We start from the raw sequence: 19,695 nt of genomic DNA, 5'->3' as shown, positions 1-19,695 counted from the left end.
ATATGAGGCTAAGTTCTCCATTTGTTTTTGCACCAGTCAGAAACACTTTAAGCTTGTATCTGATTTTTCTTTTCCTCTGTACTCTTTGATTAGAGAGTGTTGTGAGGTGTAGTTAGATATTTGCTTTGAAAGAGTGTGGGTGTACTGGGGTGCCGGTGAGAGAAAGAAGTCTATGTGTTGTAACAATTTTCACATAGTGATATTCTCTGGTTGTCATTTGACAACGGCCGTGGTTTTTTCTCCGGTAATTGGAGTTTCCACGTTAAATTCTTGTGTTGTGATTGTGTCTATTTTATTTCTCTGTCAAAGGTGTTTTCTCAAGGGGGAATTGTGTCTTATTCCCAACAGTGAGCAATGTATGGCCAATCCTCTAAAATGCTTTAGCATCACGTTCACTTTGGACATTCTTGAGGCCTTTAATGTGTAGTCTTCCTCCAAGCTGTAAATCATGTAACTCTGCTAAGCAATGTCTGGATTTTGAATCCGCAATAAAAGTATTCAGTGTTTTTAGATGTTTCAACTCCCCCATTTTTGGAGGCATTGATACTAATGACCAACATCTTTCAATTATGAGATGTGTGAGATCCTTCAACTTTGTCAAGTGTTTGGGCAAACAAGTGAGATAGCGACAATGTTCTAGCTTTAGTATTTGCAGTTTCTGCAGCCTGGAAACACATTTTGGCAACGTTGTGATATAGCTATCATAAATATTCAAGTACCTCAAATTTGTTAAACTCTTCAGTGTTGAGAGTTGAGAAGATCTTGTATGCAATGCTCGGAGAGAATTGCAGATTGGCATATCATGTAAAATCAATGTCTGAGTGGTAAGGAAATTTCCCTTTGGCTGATCAAGATTAATAAAAGTCCTCAAAGACTCAACATTCTTGAATGTACTTTGATTTAACTCCTCAAGAAAGCCAGAGTAACTTATATGGTGGACCCTTCTTGATAAATTAATCAAGCTTGCAGACTTATCATAAACTTTACACTCTTCTCCCACTACAGATTGGATAAGTTCAAGGAATAAGTCATGGATCTGGAAAGTGGTGTTTCCATATACATCAATCCTTACTTCTTGAAAAAATGATCTCTGGCATAGTTCCTCCCATACTTCGTCAGCTACATCTTCAACCTCCAAATTCCCTCTGGACTTGATTAGTCCATTGGCCATCCAAAGATGAATTAGTTGTTCCTTTGAGATTTGAAAATCTTCAGGATAGATGGCACAAAATGAAAAGCATTGCCTTGATGCTGGTTTCAAGCGAAAATAACTTATTCTTAGAGCACCCATGACATCATCAATATCCCAAAACTTACTTTCCAACACATTGAGCCAGTGTTTTTCCTCTTTTTTATTGCGCAAAAGGCTTCCAAGAACTTTGGATGCCAGAGGATTACCCACGCATCTTCGCACAATCTCCTTGCCAATCTCCACCAGCTTTGCAGGCTGCTGGTTGTTTAGACCAAATGCATAGTGTGTGAACAATGACCAATTGTCATTCTCAGTTAAAGGCTGCAAGTGATGACTATTGCATGGTGTCATGACAGATGCCACACTCGGATCTCGTGTGGTGACCAAAACTGAAACTCCTTTGATTCCACTACCTCTACAATTCAACACAGACTTCAGATCCTCCCATTTGACATTGTCCCACACATCATCTAGAACGAGCAAATACCGTTTTCCCAGCAGTACTTGTTGAACTTTGTTTTGCATTGCTTCTAAGGTGGAGAGGTTCGGGTTCTGTCCAGTGGTAGATTCTAGAATATACTCTAGGATTCTCATCATATTGAAGTTAGTAGAGACACAAACCCAAATTCTCAAATCAAAATGTTGGATCACCTTGTCATGGTTGAAGACCCATCGACAAAGTGTTGTTTTTCCGAGACCCCCCATACCAACAACGGGATACACAGAGACACCATCATTGCAACAGGCATGCTTGGTGAGAAAGTCTACAATCTTCTCTTTATCTTTGACTCTTCCATACATAGGGTGCTCAGGGATGGAAGAAATAGTTTGACGCTGATCATCATCTTCTTGTTGCCTCTGGGTGACTCTCACAGGCAGTTGAAACCTCCTCCTTTCTTCTTCAATACGTTGGAACCTCTTGACCATGTCTTTGATCCTCTTGCTGATAGCATGATGAAACAAAATTGTCTTGGGATGGAAGCGGGCTAGCCACCCTCCACTTTGAAGACGGTTGGATTCCATTGAACATTCTTCCAAGATATCTTCCAGCACGTGCATGGCATCAGAAAGTTTATTCAGCCAGTCCTTCATGCCATGGCTTGTAAATTGCTCCTCTGCAGCATCTTGGAATAACGCACGGATTGCACTGAGATTTTCAGACAGGTCTTGGATCTGCGAGTCAACACCAGAAAGTGCTGCAATCTCATTCTGGACAAAAGTGTTCAAGTTTCCAATCAGAATTCCAAGCAAAGCATCGGTTGCCATTTGCAGAGTTTGGATATTAGTTTGGTTTGATTTGATTGCAGGTGTGTTGTTGTATGCTAGAATATGAAACTCAGTTGTAGCATTTTGAACTTTTGAAAACGTGCAAGCCAGCTAGGACACTGCTTCCAATATGCAACTTTGATATTACTCAATTAATCAAGTACTAGTTAGAGACTAAATTACTCAATTTTTTAATCAGATTTCTTGGAACTACTCCCTTGCAAACATGTGAATACTTTGCAGAATCTAGGAGCCTAGGACACTAATTTCAATATTTTCCGATTCCAAGCTTACTTTTCAAACAACCAGCCAATGAGTTTTCATTGTTTCAATAAACACCAAAAGGATATTATAATAGTATTAGGTTTGTACTTTTTTAGACAGATATATGGTACACACATGTTCTTAAATTTGGGTTGTTGGGAGAAGGCTCTTATCTCCTATGCAACCTACTTTAAAAATGGTCTCATACATTGTCTTATCTAACAGTAAAGAAGCGAGAATGTACTTAAGAGAAATGTTTAAACTCGCAGCATTACTTGAAAAAAGATTTTTGTGCATGGCTTCTAAGAGGGCACGCAATGCAATGTGAGGAACGAGTTATATTTCTCTTCTTAAAGGAGAAAAACAAAAAACAAGAAATAGAAAAATGTAAAGTTTTTGTATTTTAATGATTTCATCAACAGAATTTGTGCTTTTTTTTTTTTTTTTGAGAAAACTCATAGTGTGTGTGTTTGGAAACTTTGAAGAGATGAAATTGAATTGAATTTTTGAGAAAATTGATGGAATAGAATATAGTCCCCCTTCCATCAAAAGATTGGAAGTTTTTATGAACAACTTTGAAGTTCAATTTTGCCATGTCTAAGAACCTATGCCTAGTACCCTGTTACACAGTAATATATTAGGTCATAGAAAAGAACGGAAACACAAGCCTTATGATAGCAAAGAATATTTTGACATGACTAAAAATGGAAGAGAGACAATATTTGAGCAAAGTAATGTGAAGAATATACCAAAGAAAAAATGAATACTTACATAATGAAGTCCAGAGAAACCCCAAGATTGTGCTAATGTTGCTGCTTTCATTCTCAAATAGTGAACAATAGCTTCAAATATATTGGTGTGAAAATTTTAGATCTTTTGTTTTATTTTGCGGGAATAGAAGATTGTGCAGAGGCTGGTAAGAGATATAATTGGGGTTGCTGATTGAAAACAAATGCTCAGCTAAGCCATGACTGGCTTTTGAATCCACAATAAAAACATTCAGTGTTTTTAGATGTTTCAACTCCCCCATTTTCGGAGGCATTGATACTAATGACCAGCATCCTTCAATGATGAGATGTCTGAGATCTTTCATCTTTGCCAAGTGTTTGGGCAGACGAGTAAGATAGCAACAATGTTCTAGCTTTAGAATTTGCAATTTCTGCAGCTTAGAAACACATTTTGGCAACATTGTAATGTAACTATCATAAATATTCAAGTATCTCAGATGCGAGAGAGTTGAGAAGATGTTGTAAGAAAAAGAAAACAAGAGAAGGAGTTGATTTTACCCCAACATGTATGTTTCTATGAAATAATGATCATGAGAGGTCATGGTGCTTCTATGAAATAGACAGCAAAATGGTTCTTCAAATATGTGAACTTGAATATGAACAACTTTGAAGTTCAATTTTGCCATGTCTAAGAACCCATGCCTAATACCCTGTTACACAGTAACATATTATCTCATAGAACACGAGCCTTATCATAGCTAAGAATAGTTTGCCTTGTTTAAAAAGGGAAGAGAGACAATATTTGAGCAAAGTAATGTGAGGAATATACCAAAGAGTGAATGAATATTTATACAAACATAATGAAGCTCAGAAAAAATCACCAAGACTGGACCCAAATCGAGTTGAAATGCACAATTAATCATCTGAGTGGTAACGTTGTTGCTTTCATTCTCAAATTACTTAACAGAGGGCAATCATATTGCAGTGAGGTATGTTTTCAGATTTTCAATGTTCTATTCACACATTGTGTCACGGCCTAAAATGAGCCATAGCGCTCAGAGAAATAATCCCTTAGCAAATTCCCTTAGCAAGCCTAATAGATTTAAATATAAAATAAGTAAGGTTACAAATATCTTTGATAAATTATCATTTCTAGAATGAATAATTACATATTTTTAACAAACAAACATAAAATAAATATGGATGGATCCTGCTTGTGACATATGGAGTAGATGACGTCAAAGAACTCAACAAAGAATAGATACCCATTGCAGATCATTACTCTTTAATAGAAATACTCACATAATTAAATATTTATTTCTGAAAAATATTTTTTAGAAAAAATGATTAGACAATACATCTATAATTCACATGAGACCATATAAACATTGTTATAAAATAATTTTAGTTAGAAAATAATAATTTATATGAATAAGTGAATCAATAAGAGAGTTCTCATACAGAAATCAAATCAAAAGTTCAAACTTGGACGACTCCACATTTATGGGTAGCCCTTTCCTCTTGTGCAAATCTAAGGCCTACATGTTAGGCTAACAACACCTCTGTTAGCTGGTGTTTGAGTTAGATGCCTCTAAGTTAATGTCATAACTGCCCTTAACTACGTTTTTTCAATACGAACCTTCCAAACCAATTCAAAACATATAGTTTCAAATACAACAAATCTTTAATCTTTCAAATATATATGATATCGAATCAAATCAAATTAGATAATACTTTTTTATCAGAAATCTTTTCAAATCATACTTTTTCAATCATAATTTTTTTTAACATATTTCGCAATTTTAAAGTGAGTACCCCGGCCAACAAATACTTCAATACTTTCAAAGTATATATTCGAATAAAATCAAATATTCTAAAATAATATAAAGTTTCATCAAACATATATATAGTCTCATGTAAAATTTCTAAGATATAAGCTTCATAAAAATAATTATTTAACTATAATAAATTAATTATTCTAATCAAATTAAAGTTGATCAATAACAATTTTATAAATATAATTAAAAACTCCGGATACGTCAACGATTATAAATGTAAAAGCCACCCACCACTTCGTCCTGAGAGACCGAAGAGACTGATCCCGAAGTACCAATTTAAAAGGTAAAAAAGGTTGAAATGAAATCGAACTAAAGAGCATAGAATTTGGACAGAGTTAGTGGCAGCAACTTTCACAGCTACATCGCAAATGTAATAGTAACATCAACCGCTCAATGACAGCACCAATTACTCAAGATAATTTCCAGCAAAATGGGTACAAAAATAGAGCGATAGTACTAAAACAGAGATAAGAATGAAACGGGTGTGGGGCTGAGCAAGATCAAAACAGGTACCGAGACGGTTCATTAGCAGTTGACATCGGTGATGCTCCCCTGACAACGAGCTCCGTTGATCACAACAGCAGACGCGACGATGGTGAACGGCTCCTCCATGGCGACTATGTCTTCCTCCCTTCTCTGGCCAGCTCAAACTCTCCCTGTTCATTCAGCAATGACAGCGGCGGCCTCAACGGCAATGGCTTGTCCGCGACGGAGGCGGCCCCCCCTTCTTCCCTCGTCGCGGTTCTTCCTCCTCCGCGAACCCCCTTCTCTCTAAGAAGCTCCCTCATTCGCTCTCTCAAGCTTAGCAACCGCTCCCTTCGATGATGACCCAGGCAACCGCAGCGACGATGGATGCTTCGGCGACGGCAACGGCAACGAGGCACGGCAGTGCAGGACGGCTCCTCCTTCTCTTTCTCACTCTCGCGTCTTGGTTCTCTTCTCTGTCTCTTTTCCTTTCTTTCATTCTCAGGTGTGTGTGTGTGACTGTGTGTTAGAAGAGGATTAGTATAGACAAATTGGGAAGAGAGAATTCAGGACCTTACACATTGTACACAAGCTCAAAGCTTTCACAGTGTTATAAGTCACTGGAAAATTATTGGTGTGGACATTTAGACCTCAAACCGGTATTGTGCAGAGGCTGGTGATTTTTATGGATTTACGGGAAAGAGATCAACCACATAGAACTAATTATATGGAATGGAATGGAGTGGAAATCTAAATGAGTCAATTTTGTTTCATAAAATCATGTAAAGCAACAAATGTAAGTGGCACAAAATTTATTGAAAATGGAGAGAGAATAGAGGTATATATAGTACACGGTTGTGGTGCTAATCATCTATGCGCACCTTTGATTCAGAGATCTTCAACCATTCTGTCAAACTTTAAATTTTGAAGATCGAAAACGTGCGTAAGACAGGTTAATGTTGCTCTTATTCCCTCCAAATTTGAATTGATCTGTATGCAAGAAGTGAAGTGATCAAGTATTTGAAAGGTGATTAGGAAAAAAGAAAGCAGGAAATGAATTGAAATTACCACAAAAGGTAAGTCTCCGTTGTAGATGCAATGGAATCATGTGGATGTGAGGGATGTGAGCAATGTATGGCCAATCCTCCCGTGTCTCTCTTGCATCGCTTCTCCAACTTGGGAGGGAACCCATGCCATCATCACCACAACTTGACTCCAATCCTTCCATTTCAAGTACCTCCCCGGATTGAAGGAGTGGTAACTTCAAATTGGGGCTGCATGGAATGGTTAATTTGGAAACAAGTGGGAGCATCTCTACTCCTTCGTCCCTTACAATCCTCTCTAACTTTGGCAACTTTAACAGAGTTAGTTCCTTAAAGGCCTTCTCTTCCACTCCATCGTACGAGTCTTCATCGATGCACTTCACATCTTTCATATCAGATACCCAAAAACTTGTCAAATGTGGTAATTTACCAAGTGGAGGAACCTGCTCACAGTTGTTGCAGCCATAGAGTATGACATTAACTAAGCTTGAAAAGATGCTAGTATTTTTGACCCAACCAGGGAATTGTGATCCCTTATAACCTTTAATCCCAAAATTCTTGAGATTAGGGGGAGGCTCAAGGGCTTCAACTACTCTCTCAGCATTAATACATCTTGAATTAGAATCAGAATTCCAAGATAAATATATGCAACTCAGCTGCTTTTTACTCGTCAAATTAGCCTCTTTAGCATCACGTTCACTTTGGACATTCTTGAGTCTTCCTCCAAGCTGTATATCATGTAACTCTGCTAAGCCATGTCTGGATTTTAAATCCTCAATAAAAGTATTCAGTGTTTTTAGATGTTTCAACTCCCCCATTTTTGGAGGCATTGATACTAATGACCAACATCTTTCAATTATGAGATGTCTGAGATCCTTCAACTTTGTCAAGTGTTTGGTGGGCAGACAAGTGAGATAGCGACAATGTTCTAGCTTTTAGTATTTGCAGTTTCTGCAGCCTGGAAACACATTTTGGCAAGGTTGTGATATAGCTATCATAAATATTCAAGTACCTCAAATTTGTTAAACTCTTCAGTGTTGAGAGTTGAGAAGATCTTATATGCAGTGCTCGGAGAGAATTGCAGATTGGCATATCATGTAAAATCAATGTTTGAGTGGTAAGGAAATTTCCCTTTGGCTGATCAAGATTAATAAAGACTCAGCATTCTTGAACGTACTTTGATTTAACTCCTCAAGAAAGCCAGAGTAACTTATATGGTGGACCCGTCTTGATAAATTGATCAAGCTTGCAGACTTATCATAAACTTTACACTCTTCTCCCACTACAGATTGGATAAGTTTAAGGAATAAGTCATGGATCTGGAAAGTGGTGTTTCCATATACATCAGTCCTTACTTCTTGAAAAAAAGATCTCTGGCATAGTTCCTCCCATACTTCGTCAGCAACATCTTCAACCTCCAAATTCCCTCTGGACTTGATTAGTCCATTGGCCATCCAAAGATGAATTAGTTGTTTCTTTGAGATTTGAAAATCTTCAGGATAGATGGCAAAAATGAAAAAACCACAAATTACAGTGTTTTAGGAACCCATAAAATGCTAGTATTTTAATGTAATTAACCACAAATCCACAATAAGCCATCTGAATATAGTATATATAGAAATAGAATCCAATTTGAATCAATATACTATGATGGTACATATTACAGTGTTTTAGGAACCCTAGTCTTTTTTCCATCAAATAAAGTGTATAAAAATAACTGTCCAATACAGTTTCCATCACAAACTAATGTAGAACCACTCATAAATAATTAACAAATAGGTCAACATATTCAAAATATAAAATTCTAAAATGCAATGTTAAGTCAAAAGGACATTAGCAAAAACACAGCAGAGCCAAGTTTTGTTGAGGGGGAGAATATGAGTTGGTTGGGGCTTCCGTGCAATTAACAGCAAAAGGTTTCTTCCAATTTGTGTGATTGTATGTATGCACTCATATACTGCCACCTTATCCTGAACTGAAAAAAGAAGAGAAAAAGCCTCACTGTGGCTGAACAGAAAATATTCATGTTACAGAATGAAGCAAGAGTAAGTTTATGCTTACACGTGGACTATGAAGGCATGAGTGGGCTTGGTACTGTGTTCCTCCCAAATTAATGAGCTAAACATGTGATATCTGAGTGCTAATCATGTTTCTGCTTATGGAGATCTTCAACCATTTTGTCAAATATATTAAAATCTGGAAATTCTGATTTGTTTGACGTCCTCATATTCCATTTGAATTTGGCAATTTCTGTAAAGTATTTCAAACATGAGTACAAGAAGGCAGGGTCATGGACAAAAGAAAAGAAAACAAGAGAAGGAGTTGAATTTACCCCAACATGTAGGTTTCGGTTGCTGCAAGGGAATCAACTGAACGTGTGGAACGTGAGCAATCTTTGGCCAATCTTGCCCTGTCTCTCTCTCGCTGCTCCAGCCCAGCACATTGATGAATTGTGAGGGAACGCAAGTTTGTCAGGTTTCGAAAGCTACTTGAACTGACCTTATCCTTGGAGAGAGACCAATGAATAAGACTTCCAGAGAAGTCATGTCTCCCAACCACTCTGGCAATGAATCCACTTCAACTAGCATCAGAGTTTTGAGGGATGGGATACATTGAAGACCTTCTGGTACTCTACCATTGTCTTCCCGGGCGAAGAATAAAACAGTATGGAGGGAAGTTAGCTTATTCATGTTAGTTGGTAGAGTCGTCAATTCTGGGCAAAAAAAGATATCAAGGGACTCAAGAGAAGTTAGGTGTTCCACAACACTGGACAAGGATTTTAGTCTTACACAACGGAAAATGCTCAATCTTCGAAGAGAACTCAAGCCTTGAAAAACATTCTCTGCCAAGGACTCAAGCTCAACACAACAATCAATAACCAGTTCTTGGACTGAGCTGAGGGTGCCCAGTTCTTGAGGTAACACCTTCAGTTTGGGAAAGCTACTAATCGTGAGATGTTTAACATAACGCATACTCAGAAAGATTTCTTCCGGAAAGGAAGCCACGCCTTCATTGTCAGATTTCAATCCTTCAATTTTAAGTACCTCCACGGATTGAAGGAGTGGCAACTTCATATTGGGGCTGCATGGAATGGTTACTTTGGAAACAAGTGGGAGCATCTCTACTCCTTCGTCCCTTACAATCCTCTCTAACTTTGGCAACTCTATCAAAGTTAGCTCCTTTAGGGACTTAAAGGCCACCTTCTCCTCCACTCCATCATACGAGTCTTCATCAATGCACTTCACATCTTTCATACCATATACATAAAGACTTTCTAAATGTGGTAATTTACCAAGTGGAGGAATCTGCTCGCAGTTGTTGCAGTCAACGAGTATAACATTAACTAAGCTTGAAAACATGCTAGTATTTCTCAACCAACCAGGGAATTGTGATCCCCTATAACCATTAATCCCAAAATTCTTGAGATTAGGGGGAGGCTCAAGGGCTTCAAGTACACTCTCCGGACTAATGCATAATGAATCAGAATTAGAGTCAGATTTCCAAGACAAATATAAATAACTCAGCTTCTTTCTCATCAAATTAGCCTCTCTAGCATCGTGTTCGCTCTGGACATTCTCGAGACCTTTAATGTGTAGTCTTCCACCAAGCTGTAAATCATGTAACTCTGCTAAGCCATGTTTGGCTTTTGAATCCACAATAAAAATATTCAGTGTTTTCAGTTGTTTCAACTCCCTCATTTTTGGAGGCATTTCTACTAATGACCGACATCCTTCAATTAAGAGATGCCTGAGATCCTTCAGCTTCAATATGTGTTTGGCCAGACAAGTAAGTAAATGGCATTGTTCTAGCTTTAGAATTTGCAATTTCTGCAGCCTAGAAACACATTTTGGCAACTTCGTAATGTAACTATTGTAGATATTCAAGTACCTCAAATGTGTTAAACTCTTCAGTGTTGAGAGTTGAGAAGATCTTGTACGCAATGCTCAGAGAGAATTACATAACTGCACTTCAGACAAAACCAATGCTTGATATTGGACGAGGACACTGCTAATTGCTGGATAACGATCAATAAAAGTCCTCAAGGACTTAATATTCTTCAAGGTATTCTGATTTAACTCAGGCAAGCCAGAGTAACTTACATGGTGGACCCTTGTTGACAAATTGGTCAAGCTTGCAGACTCATCATAAGCTTTATACTCTTCTCCCACTATGGAGCGGGCAAGATCAAGGAATAAGTCATGAACCTTGAAGGTGGTGTTTCCATACTTGTCAATCGATATTTCTTGAAAAAATGATCTCTGGAGCAGCTCCTCCCATTGCTGGTTACCAACATCTTCAACGTCCAAATGCCCTTTGGATTTAATTAGTCCATTGGCCATCCAAAGATGAATGAGCTGTTCCTTTGAGATTCGAAAATCTTCAGGATAGAGAGCACAAAAACAAAAGCATTGCCGTGCTGATGGCTTCAAATGAAAATAACTTAGTCTCAAAGCACCCATGACAGCATCAATGTCCCAAAACTTACTTTCCAACACATTGAGCCATTGTTTTTCCTCTTTTTTATTACGCAAAAGGCTTCCAACAACTTTGGATGCAAGGGGATTACCCACACATCTTCTGACGATTTCCTTGCCAATCTCCACCAGCTTTGCAGGCTGCTCCTTGTTTGGATCAAATGCATAGTGTGTGAACAATGACCAATTGTCATCCTTAGGTAATGGCTGTAAGTGATGAGATTGAGTAGGGCATGTTTCCATGGCAGATGCAACAATCTGATCACGTGTTGTGACCAAAATTGAAACACCTTTGGTTTCACTACCTCTAGAATTCAGCACAGACTTCAAGTCCTCCCATTTGTAATTCTCCCACACATCATCTAGAACAAGCAAACACCGTTTGTCCAGCAACACTTGTTGAACTTTGTTTTGCATTGCTTCTAAACTGGAGAGGTTTGGGTTCACTCCGGTGGAGGATTCTATAATGGACTGTAGAATTTTCATCATATTGAAGTTTGTAGAAACACAAACCCAAATTCTCAAATCAAAATGTTGTTTCACCCTGTCATCATTGAAGACCCATCGAGCAAGTGTTGTTTTGCCAAGACCTCCCATACCAACAATGGGATACACAGAGAGGCCATCAATGCTACTAGCATGCTCTGTGAGAAAGTCTACAATCTTGTGTTTATCTTGGTCTCTTCCATACATCTGGTGCTCAGTGATGGCAGAACTAGTTTGCCGGAGATCATCATCTTCTTGTTGCCTCTGTCTGACTCCCAGAGGCAGCTGAAACCTTCTCCTATCATCATCTATAAGCTGGAACCTCTTGACCATGTCTTTCATCCTCTTGCTGATAGCATGACGAAACAAAATAGTCTTGGGATGGAAGCGGGCTAACCACCCTTCACTTTGAAGTCGGTTGGATTCCATTGAACATTCTTCCAAGATATCTTCCAGCACGTGCATGGCATCCGAAAGCTTATTCAGCCAGTCCTTCATGCCATGGCTTGTAAATTGCTCCTCTGCAGCATCTTGGAATAACGCACGGATTGCACTGAGATTTTCAGACAGGTCTTGGATCTGCGAGTCAACACCGGAAAGTGCTGCAATCTCATTCTGGACAAAAGTGTTCAAGTTTCCAATGAGAATTCCAAGCAAAGCATCAGTTGCCATTTTCAGTGGTAAATGAAGAAAGTAGTTTGTGGTATAATGGTGATTAATAATCTTACTGCTGCTGCCAATGTGAAGGCGTTTCCTTGCAGGTTGAAGACATTGACTAAACAAACCACTAATAAGTGAAGTTAAATGGGTCCTACAGCATGTGACTGTAGTCTTGAGCATAGTTGTCCAGTCAGGTTATTGAATTTTTGGATTATTGGTTCAATAATAGGTAATTACTGATCCAACTAATTGATTCGATGTCATGTAAATAAAAAATAAAAAAATAATTAAAATTTAAAATTAAAATTTAAAATATATATTTTTATTAATATTTTAAAAATATTTAATTATTTTAAAATAATATAAAATAGAAATAATAAATATTTTATTATTTTTATTTTATTGTAAATATTTTTATTTTTTTATATTAAAATAATAATTATTTTTAAATTTTAATAATTTATTAATTAGTTTATATTTACTATATTATTATATATTATAAATATTTATTAAAAAAGAATATTAATAAATATTATATAATTATAAAAAAATAAGTGAATTTATAATTATTATTAAATAAAAATATAATTAATTTAAAAATAAATAAATTTATAATTAAAATTGAAATAAATTAAATAGAAGTAAACTTATTCAAGCAAAGTTACATGGCTTAGCAGAGTTACATGATTTACAGCTTGGAGGAGGACTCCACATTAAAGGCCTTGAGAATGTCCTGAGTGAATGCGATGCTAGAGAGGCTAATTTGATGAGTAAGAAGGAGCTGAGTTGCCTATATTTGTCTTAGAATTCTGATTCTAATTCAATATGTATTAATCCTGAAAGAGTACTTGAAGCCCTTGAGCCTCCCCCTAATCTCAAGAATTTCGGAATTCAAGGTTACAGGGGATTGCAATTTCCTAGTTGGATGGGAAATACTAGCATTTTTTCAAGCTGAGTTAATGTTATACTCTTTGATTTCAGAAACTGTGAGCAGATTCCTCCAATTGGTAAATTACCACATTTAACAAGTCTTTATGTATAGGGAATGAAAGATGTGAAGTACATCGATGAAGACTCATATGATGGAGTGGAGGAGAAGGCCTTTTAAGTCCCTAAAGAAACTAAATTTGTTAGAGTTGCCAAAGTTAGAGAGGATTGTAAGGGACGAAGGAGTAGAGATGCTCCCACTTGTTTCGGAATTAATGATTTCATGCAGCCCCAATTTGAAGTTGCCACTCCTTCAATCTGTGGAGTTACTTGTAATTGAAGGATTGGAGTCAACCTGTGGTGATGATGGCATGGGAACAGAGACTTGCATTTTGCGGTAAAGCAATTCACTTCAGTTCCTTTGTTCCTTTCTTTATCACTGCTCAATTTGTGTTTTTTCTAATCGCCTTTCAAATAATTGGTCACTTCTTGCATGCAGATCTGATGGAATACGATGAAGATTAATACTCGTTCTCGATCTCTAAAATTTGAGTTTGACCAAATTGTTGAAGATCTCTAAATCAAAAGTGCACATGTAGATGTAGCAAGCAACGAAGCATCAGATGATTAGCATCACAACCGTGTACTATATATCTCTCCATTCTCTCTTTATTTTTAATACAGTCTGTGCCACTTATATTTCTTACATCATTTGTTCCTTTTTTACATGATTTTATAAAACAAAATTACATGTTTTTATTGTGTATTTGTTTCAACTAGCAACTACAATCAGCATTCATCTATTATCTAAGTATATTCCTCGCATTACTTCGTTCAAATAATGTGTCTCTTCCTTTTTTAAACAAAGCAAAATATTCTTTACTAATGATAAAGTTTGTGTTTCCACACGAATATAACCCTCTTTAATATGACCAATTATGGCAAAATTGAACTTCAACGTTGTTCATAAAACTTGCATCCATTTGTAGCATGATACTGTTTGGCTTATTCTACAACCTGAAAATTCTATGTTCAGTCATACTGAGACATCTCTTCATTTTTTTTCATTGAAGCCGAGGTTGCAGCGTAGGCATGAGTGCATACAAATCACACTTGAAGAAGAAAGTAGTTTTCCGGTTCTGTCAAGATTCCCAACTTGCTTGACCTTTCATATTCAAGTTCACATATTTGAAGAAGTGTTTTGCTGTTAGTTTTGCATTGAAGTACCACCTCATATTCTGCCCCTCAAGCAAAGTGGCTCTGGTGTGTGTTTTCCATTGACCTTATGAGACAACATACTACGTTGGAACTTTAGCTAATTTCATATTCGTTTAACTATTTACTCATGAAATAAAGAATACATTATATTTTGTAATCATTTGTAGTCAAGGGACGGAGCTTAGTTAAGACAAGGGGGGCACGGCCCCCAAACTTTTATTAAAAAAATTAGTGGTACTTTTTCAGAAAATAAAAAATAGTTCAGTTGGCTCAAATACTTTACTATGACTTAAAATATCAAAGTTTAATCTTCATCTCTTGCTTTTATTGCACAATAGTTTTTAGTTTTAAACATTCAAACCTTGTTGGATTTGGACTGAACTGAGTGTATTCGCATTTCGCAGCTCTCTATTCAATAAGTAACATTCTTTCTATCTTTGAGTTTAAATATAAAAAATTAGGTATTTTTTATTTATGTAATTTAATATTATTATATATTTTACTTTTTATTTAATTTAATTTTTTATATGATAAAAAATATTAGAATATTCAATAAGTATTGATATTATTGTATTTATATAAATTGATAAAAAAAATTTAATAAATATTATAAATTTTAATATTTATTCTTCTAATTTTTTTTACATATTTTACAGGATATATATTTAAATTTTTATATAAAATAATCATGAAAAATCAAAGAATTGATGATTTTTAAGAAGAAGGCTAATATTTAAAAAGGAGAACATATAATTTTTACAATATCAACCCCTGTAGATAGTTCTTCTACTTTAATGAATCACGAAGAAAGTGAGATACAACCTTCAAATGTTTAAAGAGTTGCATCTGATGAGTTTGACATTAATTCTTTAGAACGAGACATTGAAAAACGGCTTTAAATTTGGCAATGTCACCCAAATCAGAGAGATGAGGTTAGACGAACTTATCTTAAATGGGGTCCATATAAAAAACATTTTGACAGGACTTATGAGAATGGTCATGGGCCAACGTCACCATTCCTCCTGTTGCGGTTTTCTGCCGGAGCTCGATTCTGGATCTCAGGCCAACGTCACCATTCTTCCCAGGTATTTTCCTAAAGATTTTCAAATTTGTCGTTTACTCTTCTCATTCTATTGTTATAAATAATATTTTAATTGTGAAATCATTGCAAGTAGCACAGGTTTTATAACATGTTTTATTCTAATTGTTGCTACTCATAGCTAATTAATAGGAAAAAATCCGTATAATTTGTTGTAATTGTTTGCTATGTAGGATGAAAATGAAATCTTTTGCATCTATCTATCTATCTATCTAAAAGCTAATACCAACTCTCTCCACAATGAGTTTAAGCCATCTTTTCTTTGCTAATGATGCCACATCAGCAATTTTAATGACTTGGCAAAAGATGAAAATCTACCCATCACTATTTAGTAAAATATTTTTAAAAAATTAAAACAAAAAACTCTTATCTATTATTATTCAATTGAAACATCAAGTACTAATTAAATACAATAAACATACATTAAAAGTGTCATAATAATAATAATTATAAAAATTTTCAGTTACAAATATTCAAATTCTACAACTTATACATATTAAGACTCTTACTACTCTTCATTTCTTAATCTCTCATACTAATTGTCAAAAATTCCTTAAATTTAATATAATATCCACAATGAGTTTAAACCGTCTTTTCTTTGCTAATGATGCCACATCAACAATTCTAATGACTTGGCAAAAGATGAAAATCAACCAATCACTATTTAGTAAAATATTTTAAAATAATTAAAACAAAAAACTCTTATCTATTATTATTCAATTAAAACATCAAATATTAATTAAATGCAATAAATATGCATACATTAAAAGTGTCATAATAATAATAATTATAAAAAATTTCAGTTACAAATATTCAAATTATACAACTTATACATATTAACACTTTTACTACTCTTTATTTCTTAATCTCTCATACTAATCGTCAAAAATTCCTTAAATTTAATATAACATTTTTATATGTTTTTCATTTTCATTCATTTATTTTTTTAATTATTTAGTATATTTACAAACAAAAAAACTACAAGAAAATACAAAGTGTAGCCATTAATGTAAATCAAAAAATAAAAAAAAATGAAAATACAGTTTTGTATAACTCTAATATAAATAACCTATGTCTTTTTTGAAAATAAATAAATTCAAAATCTATTTATAATATGTTCTCTAAAATATTTTTAATATAACATTTATTAAAATATACTATATAGTATAAATAATCTACCTCTCCGCGCATTGCGCGGGTCTCACTCTAGTTAATGGCAAAGACGGAAGTTGCATGTAACACACAAACATGGTAGGAGCATGTAAGAATTCACCTCTAATCATATATGTATATATGCATACTCACATGGAAGACTTATGTTTACCAAGGTCTGCTTAAAAATACTAAAAAATTGTCACAACCACCCACCAAATGCCTCTGTTCTTGAAACGTAGGCCTACCCCAATCATTTTTTTATTCTTCTAATTTGTTTTCTAATGGCTGGTTCTTTGGGAGTAATGAGCACGAGATTCCAAAACTATGTTAAAGTGATTCAAATTGCAATTTGTGAACTTGCATGTTCATCGCATTCACATTCTCACTCAAAAACAGTTTCTTAACATAGTAGATCTATCCACCTTCCTCACCAGTCTCTTTAAGCTCAGAAACCTAGTAGTGCACGTTGTCAACTTGCATGTGCATAGCATTCAGTCCAATATCTGAGCTTTCATTCGTTCTAGCTTTTCAAATGGCTGAATCTCTACTTCAAATGGTTATTGAAAACTTGCAAGCTTTTGCTCAGGACGAGCTTGCAACTCTTTGGGGCGTCCACTCGCAGATTCAAGAGCTGTCAGGGAACCTTGCTGCAATCCACGCAGTGCTCCAAGATGCTGAAGAGAAGCAGATCAGAGAGCGTGCTGTGAAGCTTTGGCTGCAGAAGCTTTCAGATGCAGCACACGTGCTTGATGATATCTTAGATGAATGTTCAATAGAGTCCAACCGTCTACACAGTGAGCAGTGCTTAACGCAGTGCTTAACTCGTCTTGATCCTGTGACGATTATGTTTCGTCGAGACATCGGTAAGAGGATGAAAGAGATGGTTGACAGGTTTCGTCAAATTGATGAAGAAAGGAGAAGGTTTGAGTTGCGTGGAAGAGTTCCAGAGAGGCAACAAGAAGATGAAGCATGGCGCCAGACATGTTCTGTTATCACTGAGCACAATATCTATGGAAGGGAGCAAAACACACAAAATATTGTGGAGTTTCTTTCAAGGAGTGCTGATAGCAGTAACGACCTCTCTGTTTATCCAATTGTTGGCATGGGGGGCCTTGGAAAAACAACACTTGTCCGATGGGTTTACAATGACAACAAGGTAATTGAACATTTCGATCTGAGAATTTGGGTTTGTGTTTCCACTGAATTCAATACCATGAGAATTCTAGAGTCCATTGTGGAATCTACAAGTGGACATAACCCAAACCTCTCTACTTTAGAAGCAATGAAAAACAAAGTCCAAGAAATGCTGCTAGGCAAAAGGTATTTACTTGTTCTAGACGATGTGTGGAGCACGGACAAATGGGAGGACTTGAAGTCTGTTTTGCTTTGCGGAGGTGGAACAAAAGGTGCTGCAGTTTTGGTTACTACCCGAGTTGAGAGTGTTGCATCTGTCATGGGAACATGCCCTGCTCATCACTTGTCACCATTATCCGAGGATGACAATTGGTTATTGTTCAAATACCATGCATTTGGATCAAACAAAGTGGAGCGCACAGAGCTTGTGGCAATAGGCAAGGAGATTGTAAAGAAATGTGGTTGTTCCCCTCTTGCATCTAAAGCACTTGGAAGCCTTTTGCGCAATAAAAAAGAGGAAATACAGTGGGTGAATGTATTGGAAAGTAAGTTTTGGGACATACTTGAGGATGATGCTATTATTGTACGTGCTTTGAAAATCAGCTACTTCCATTTGAAGTTGTCATTAAGACAATGCTTTGCTTTTTGTGCCATTTTCCCCCAAGATTTTTCGAATGGAAAAGCAGCAACTTATTCATCTTTGGATGGCCAATGGTTTGATCAAATCCAAAGGTAAGTTGGAGATTGAGGATGTTGGTAATGTGGCTTGGGAGGAATTATGCCAGAGATCATTTTTCCAAGAAGTTGAGATTGATGAATTGGCAAGAACTACCTTCAAGATGCATGATTTATTTCATGAACTTGCCCAATCCATAATGGGAAAAGAGTGCAGAGTTTATGATGAGTCTGCAAGCTTGACCAATTTGTCTACAAGGGTCCACCATGTCACTTGTTTAAAACCAGAGATGGAGGTAAACAAGGATCCCTTCAAGAAAGTTGAATCCTTGAGGAGTATGATTAATCTTCGTCCATTTGAGTATCATCTGTAAGGGGTATGATGTAGAAATAGAGAAGAATTAATCAATCAGAGAGAATTTAGAGAGAATTAAGAGGGAGAGAGATAATTCCATGAAAGGAATTCCAGAAAAGGAACTATATTCATTACTCAATTCATGATTACAATTACCTTTCTACTATATCTATTTATAGTAATTCAAATACTAATAAAACTATCCTAATTGGGCCTTGGTCTATCTTGGCCTATATTTTACTAGTTACATTACATTCCCCTTAACGACAATCTTGCCCTCAAGGTTGCTAAAAAAATTATAAACCCTAACTACAATTAATAAAAGTAACAATTAATTTTAGGAAAAGTATAGGTAAACAATGAAAATATTAAACAATGTAAACAATAGATATATCGGATGTTTATTTTACTAGTGTACGGATGGTTATTTTAATATTAAAATTAGAAGTTTAATTTGGAGGTGTAGTGTGTTTTTATTTGATTGGTGGTTGTTCACATTGTTCAACAAAGTCATTGTCCCCCTAGCATTCCCCTTAATTTTAAAGTAATATTTTTTTTATGGGGAGTGCTAGGGGGACAATGATATTGGTGAACAATATGAACAACGGGCCCTAAAAATTAGCCCAATTAGCTTATTAACATAGGTATATTTGTAAACACTCCCTTTCTTAAATACTAATTTTAATTATCTTAATTACTAGTATCGTAATCATCC

General features: G+C 35.9%; 2 protein-coding genes and 1 long non-coding RNA gene across 3 annotated transcripts in view; 1 reads left to right on the top strand and 2 right to left on the bottom strand.

Annotated features, from left to right (window-relative positions):
- Positions 1 to 370: 370 nt before the first annotated feature.
- On the bottom strand, positions 371 to 2,458 carry LOC112800117 (disease resistance protein RGA2-like). Its single transcript, XM_025842208.3, has one exon. The coding sequence runs from the start codon at positions 2,456 to 2,458 to the stop codon at positions 371 to 373; it is 2,088 nt and encodes a 695-aa protein (XP_025697993.1).
- Positions 2,459 to 8,369: 5,911 nt separating this feature from the next.
- Positions 8,370 to 19,695, bottom strand: part of LOC112800107 (disease resistance protein RGA2-like) — an 84,777-nt gene continuing 73,451 nt past the window's right edge. The window contains exons 2-3 of the transcript XR_011861791.1: positions 8,858 to 9,046; positions 8,370 to 8,771 (exon numbers count right to left, since the gene is read on the bottom strand). The gene's annotated coding sequence lies outside the window, so the exon portion shown is untranslated. The remainder of the gene's footprint in view (positions 8,772 to 8,857; positions 9,047 to 19,695) is intronic.
- Positions 13,161 to 14,873, top strand: LOC112800111 (uncharacterized). The gene is made up of 3 exons (XR_011861798.1): positions 13,161 to 13,741; positions 13,844 to 13,987; positions 14,418 to 14,873. It is a non-coding gene; the product is annotated as an uncharacterized lncRNA (long non-coding RNA).

This window comes from Arachis hypogaea, chromosome 5 (assembly GCF_003086295.3).
Source record: "Arachis hypogaea cultivar Tifrunner chromosome 5, arahy.Tifrunner.gnm2.J5K5, whole genome shotgun sequence".
Classification (NCBI taxonomy): domain Eukaryota; kingdom Viridiplantae; phylum Streptophyta; class Magnoliopsida; order Fabales; family Fabaceae; genus Arachis; species Arachis hypogaea.
The sequence above is the reverse complement of the archived record's forward strand: the minus strand, read 5'-3'. Positions and strand labels throughout refer to the sequence as shown.

What these genes read in the sequence shown, in the direction of transcription:
- LOC112800117 (XM_025842208.3), bottom strand. Translation starts at nt 2,458, where the DNA reads ATGGCAACCGATGCTTTGCTTGGAATTCTGATTGGAAACTTGAACACT.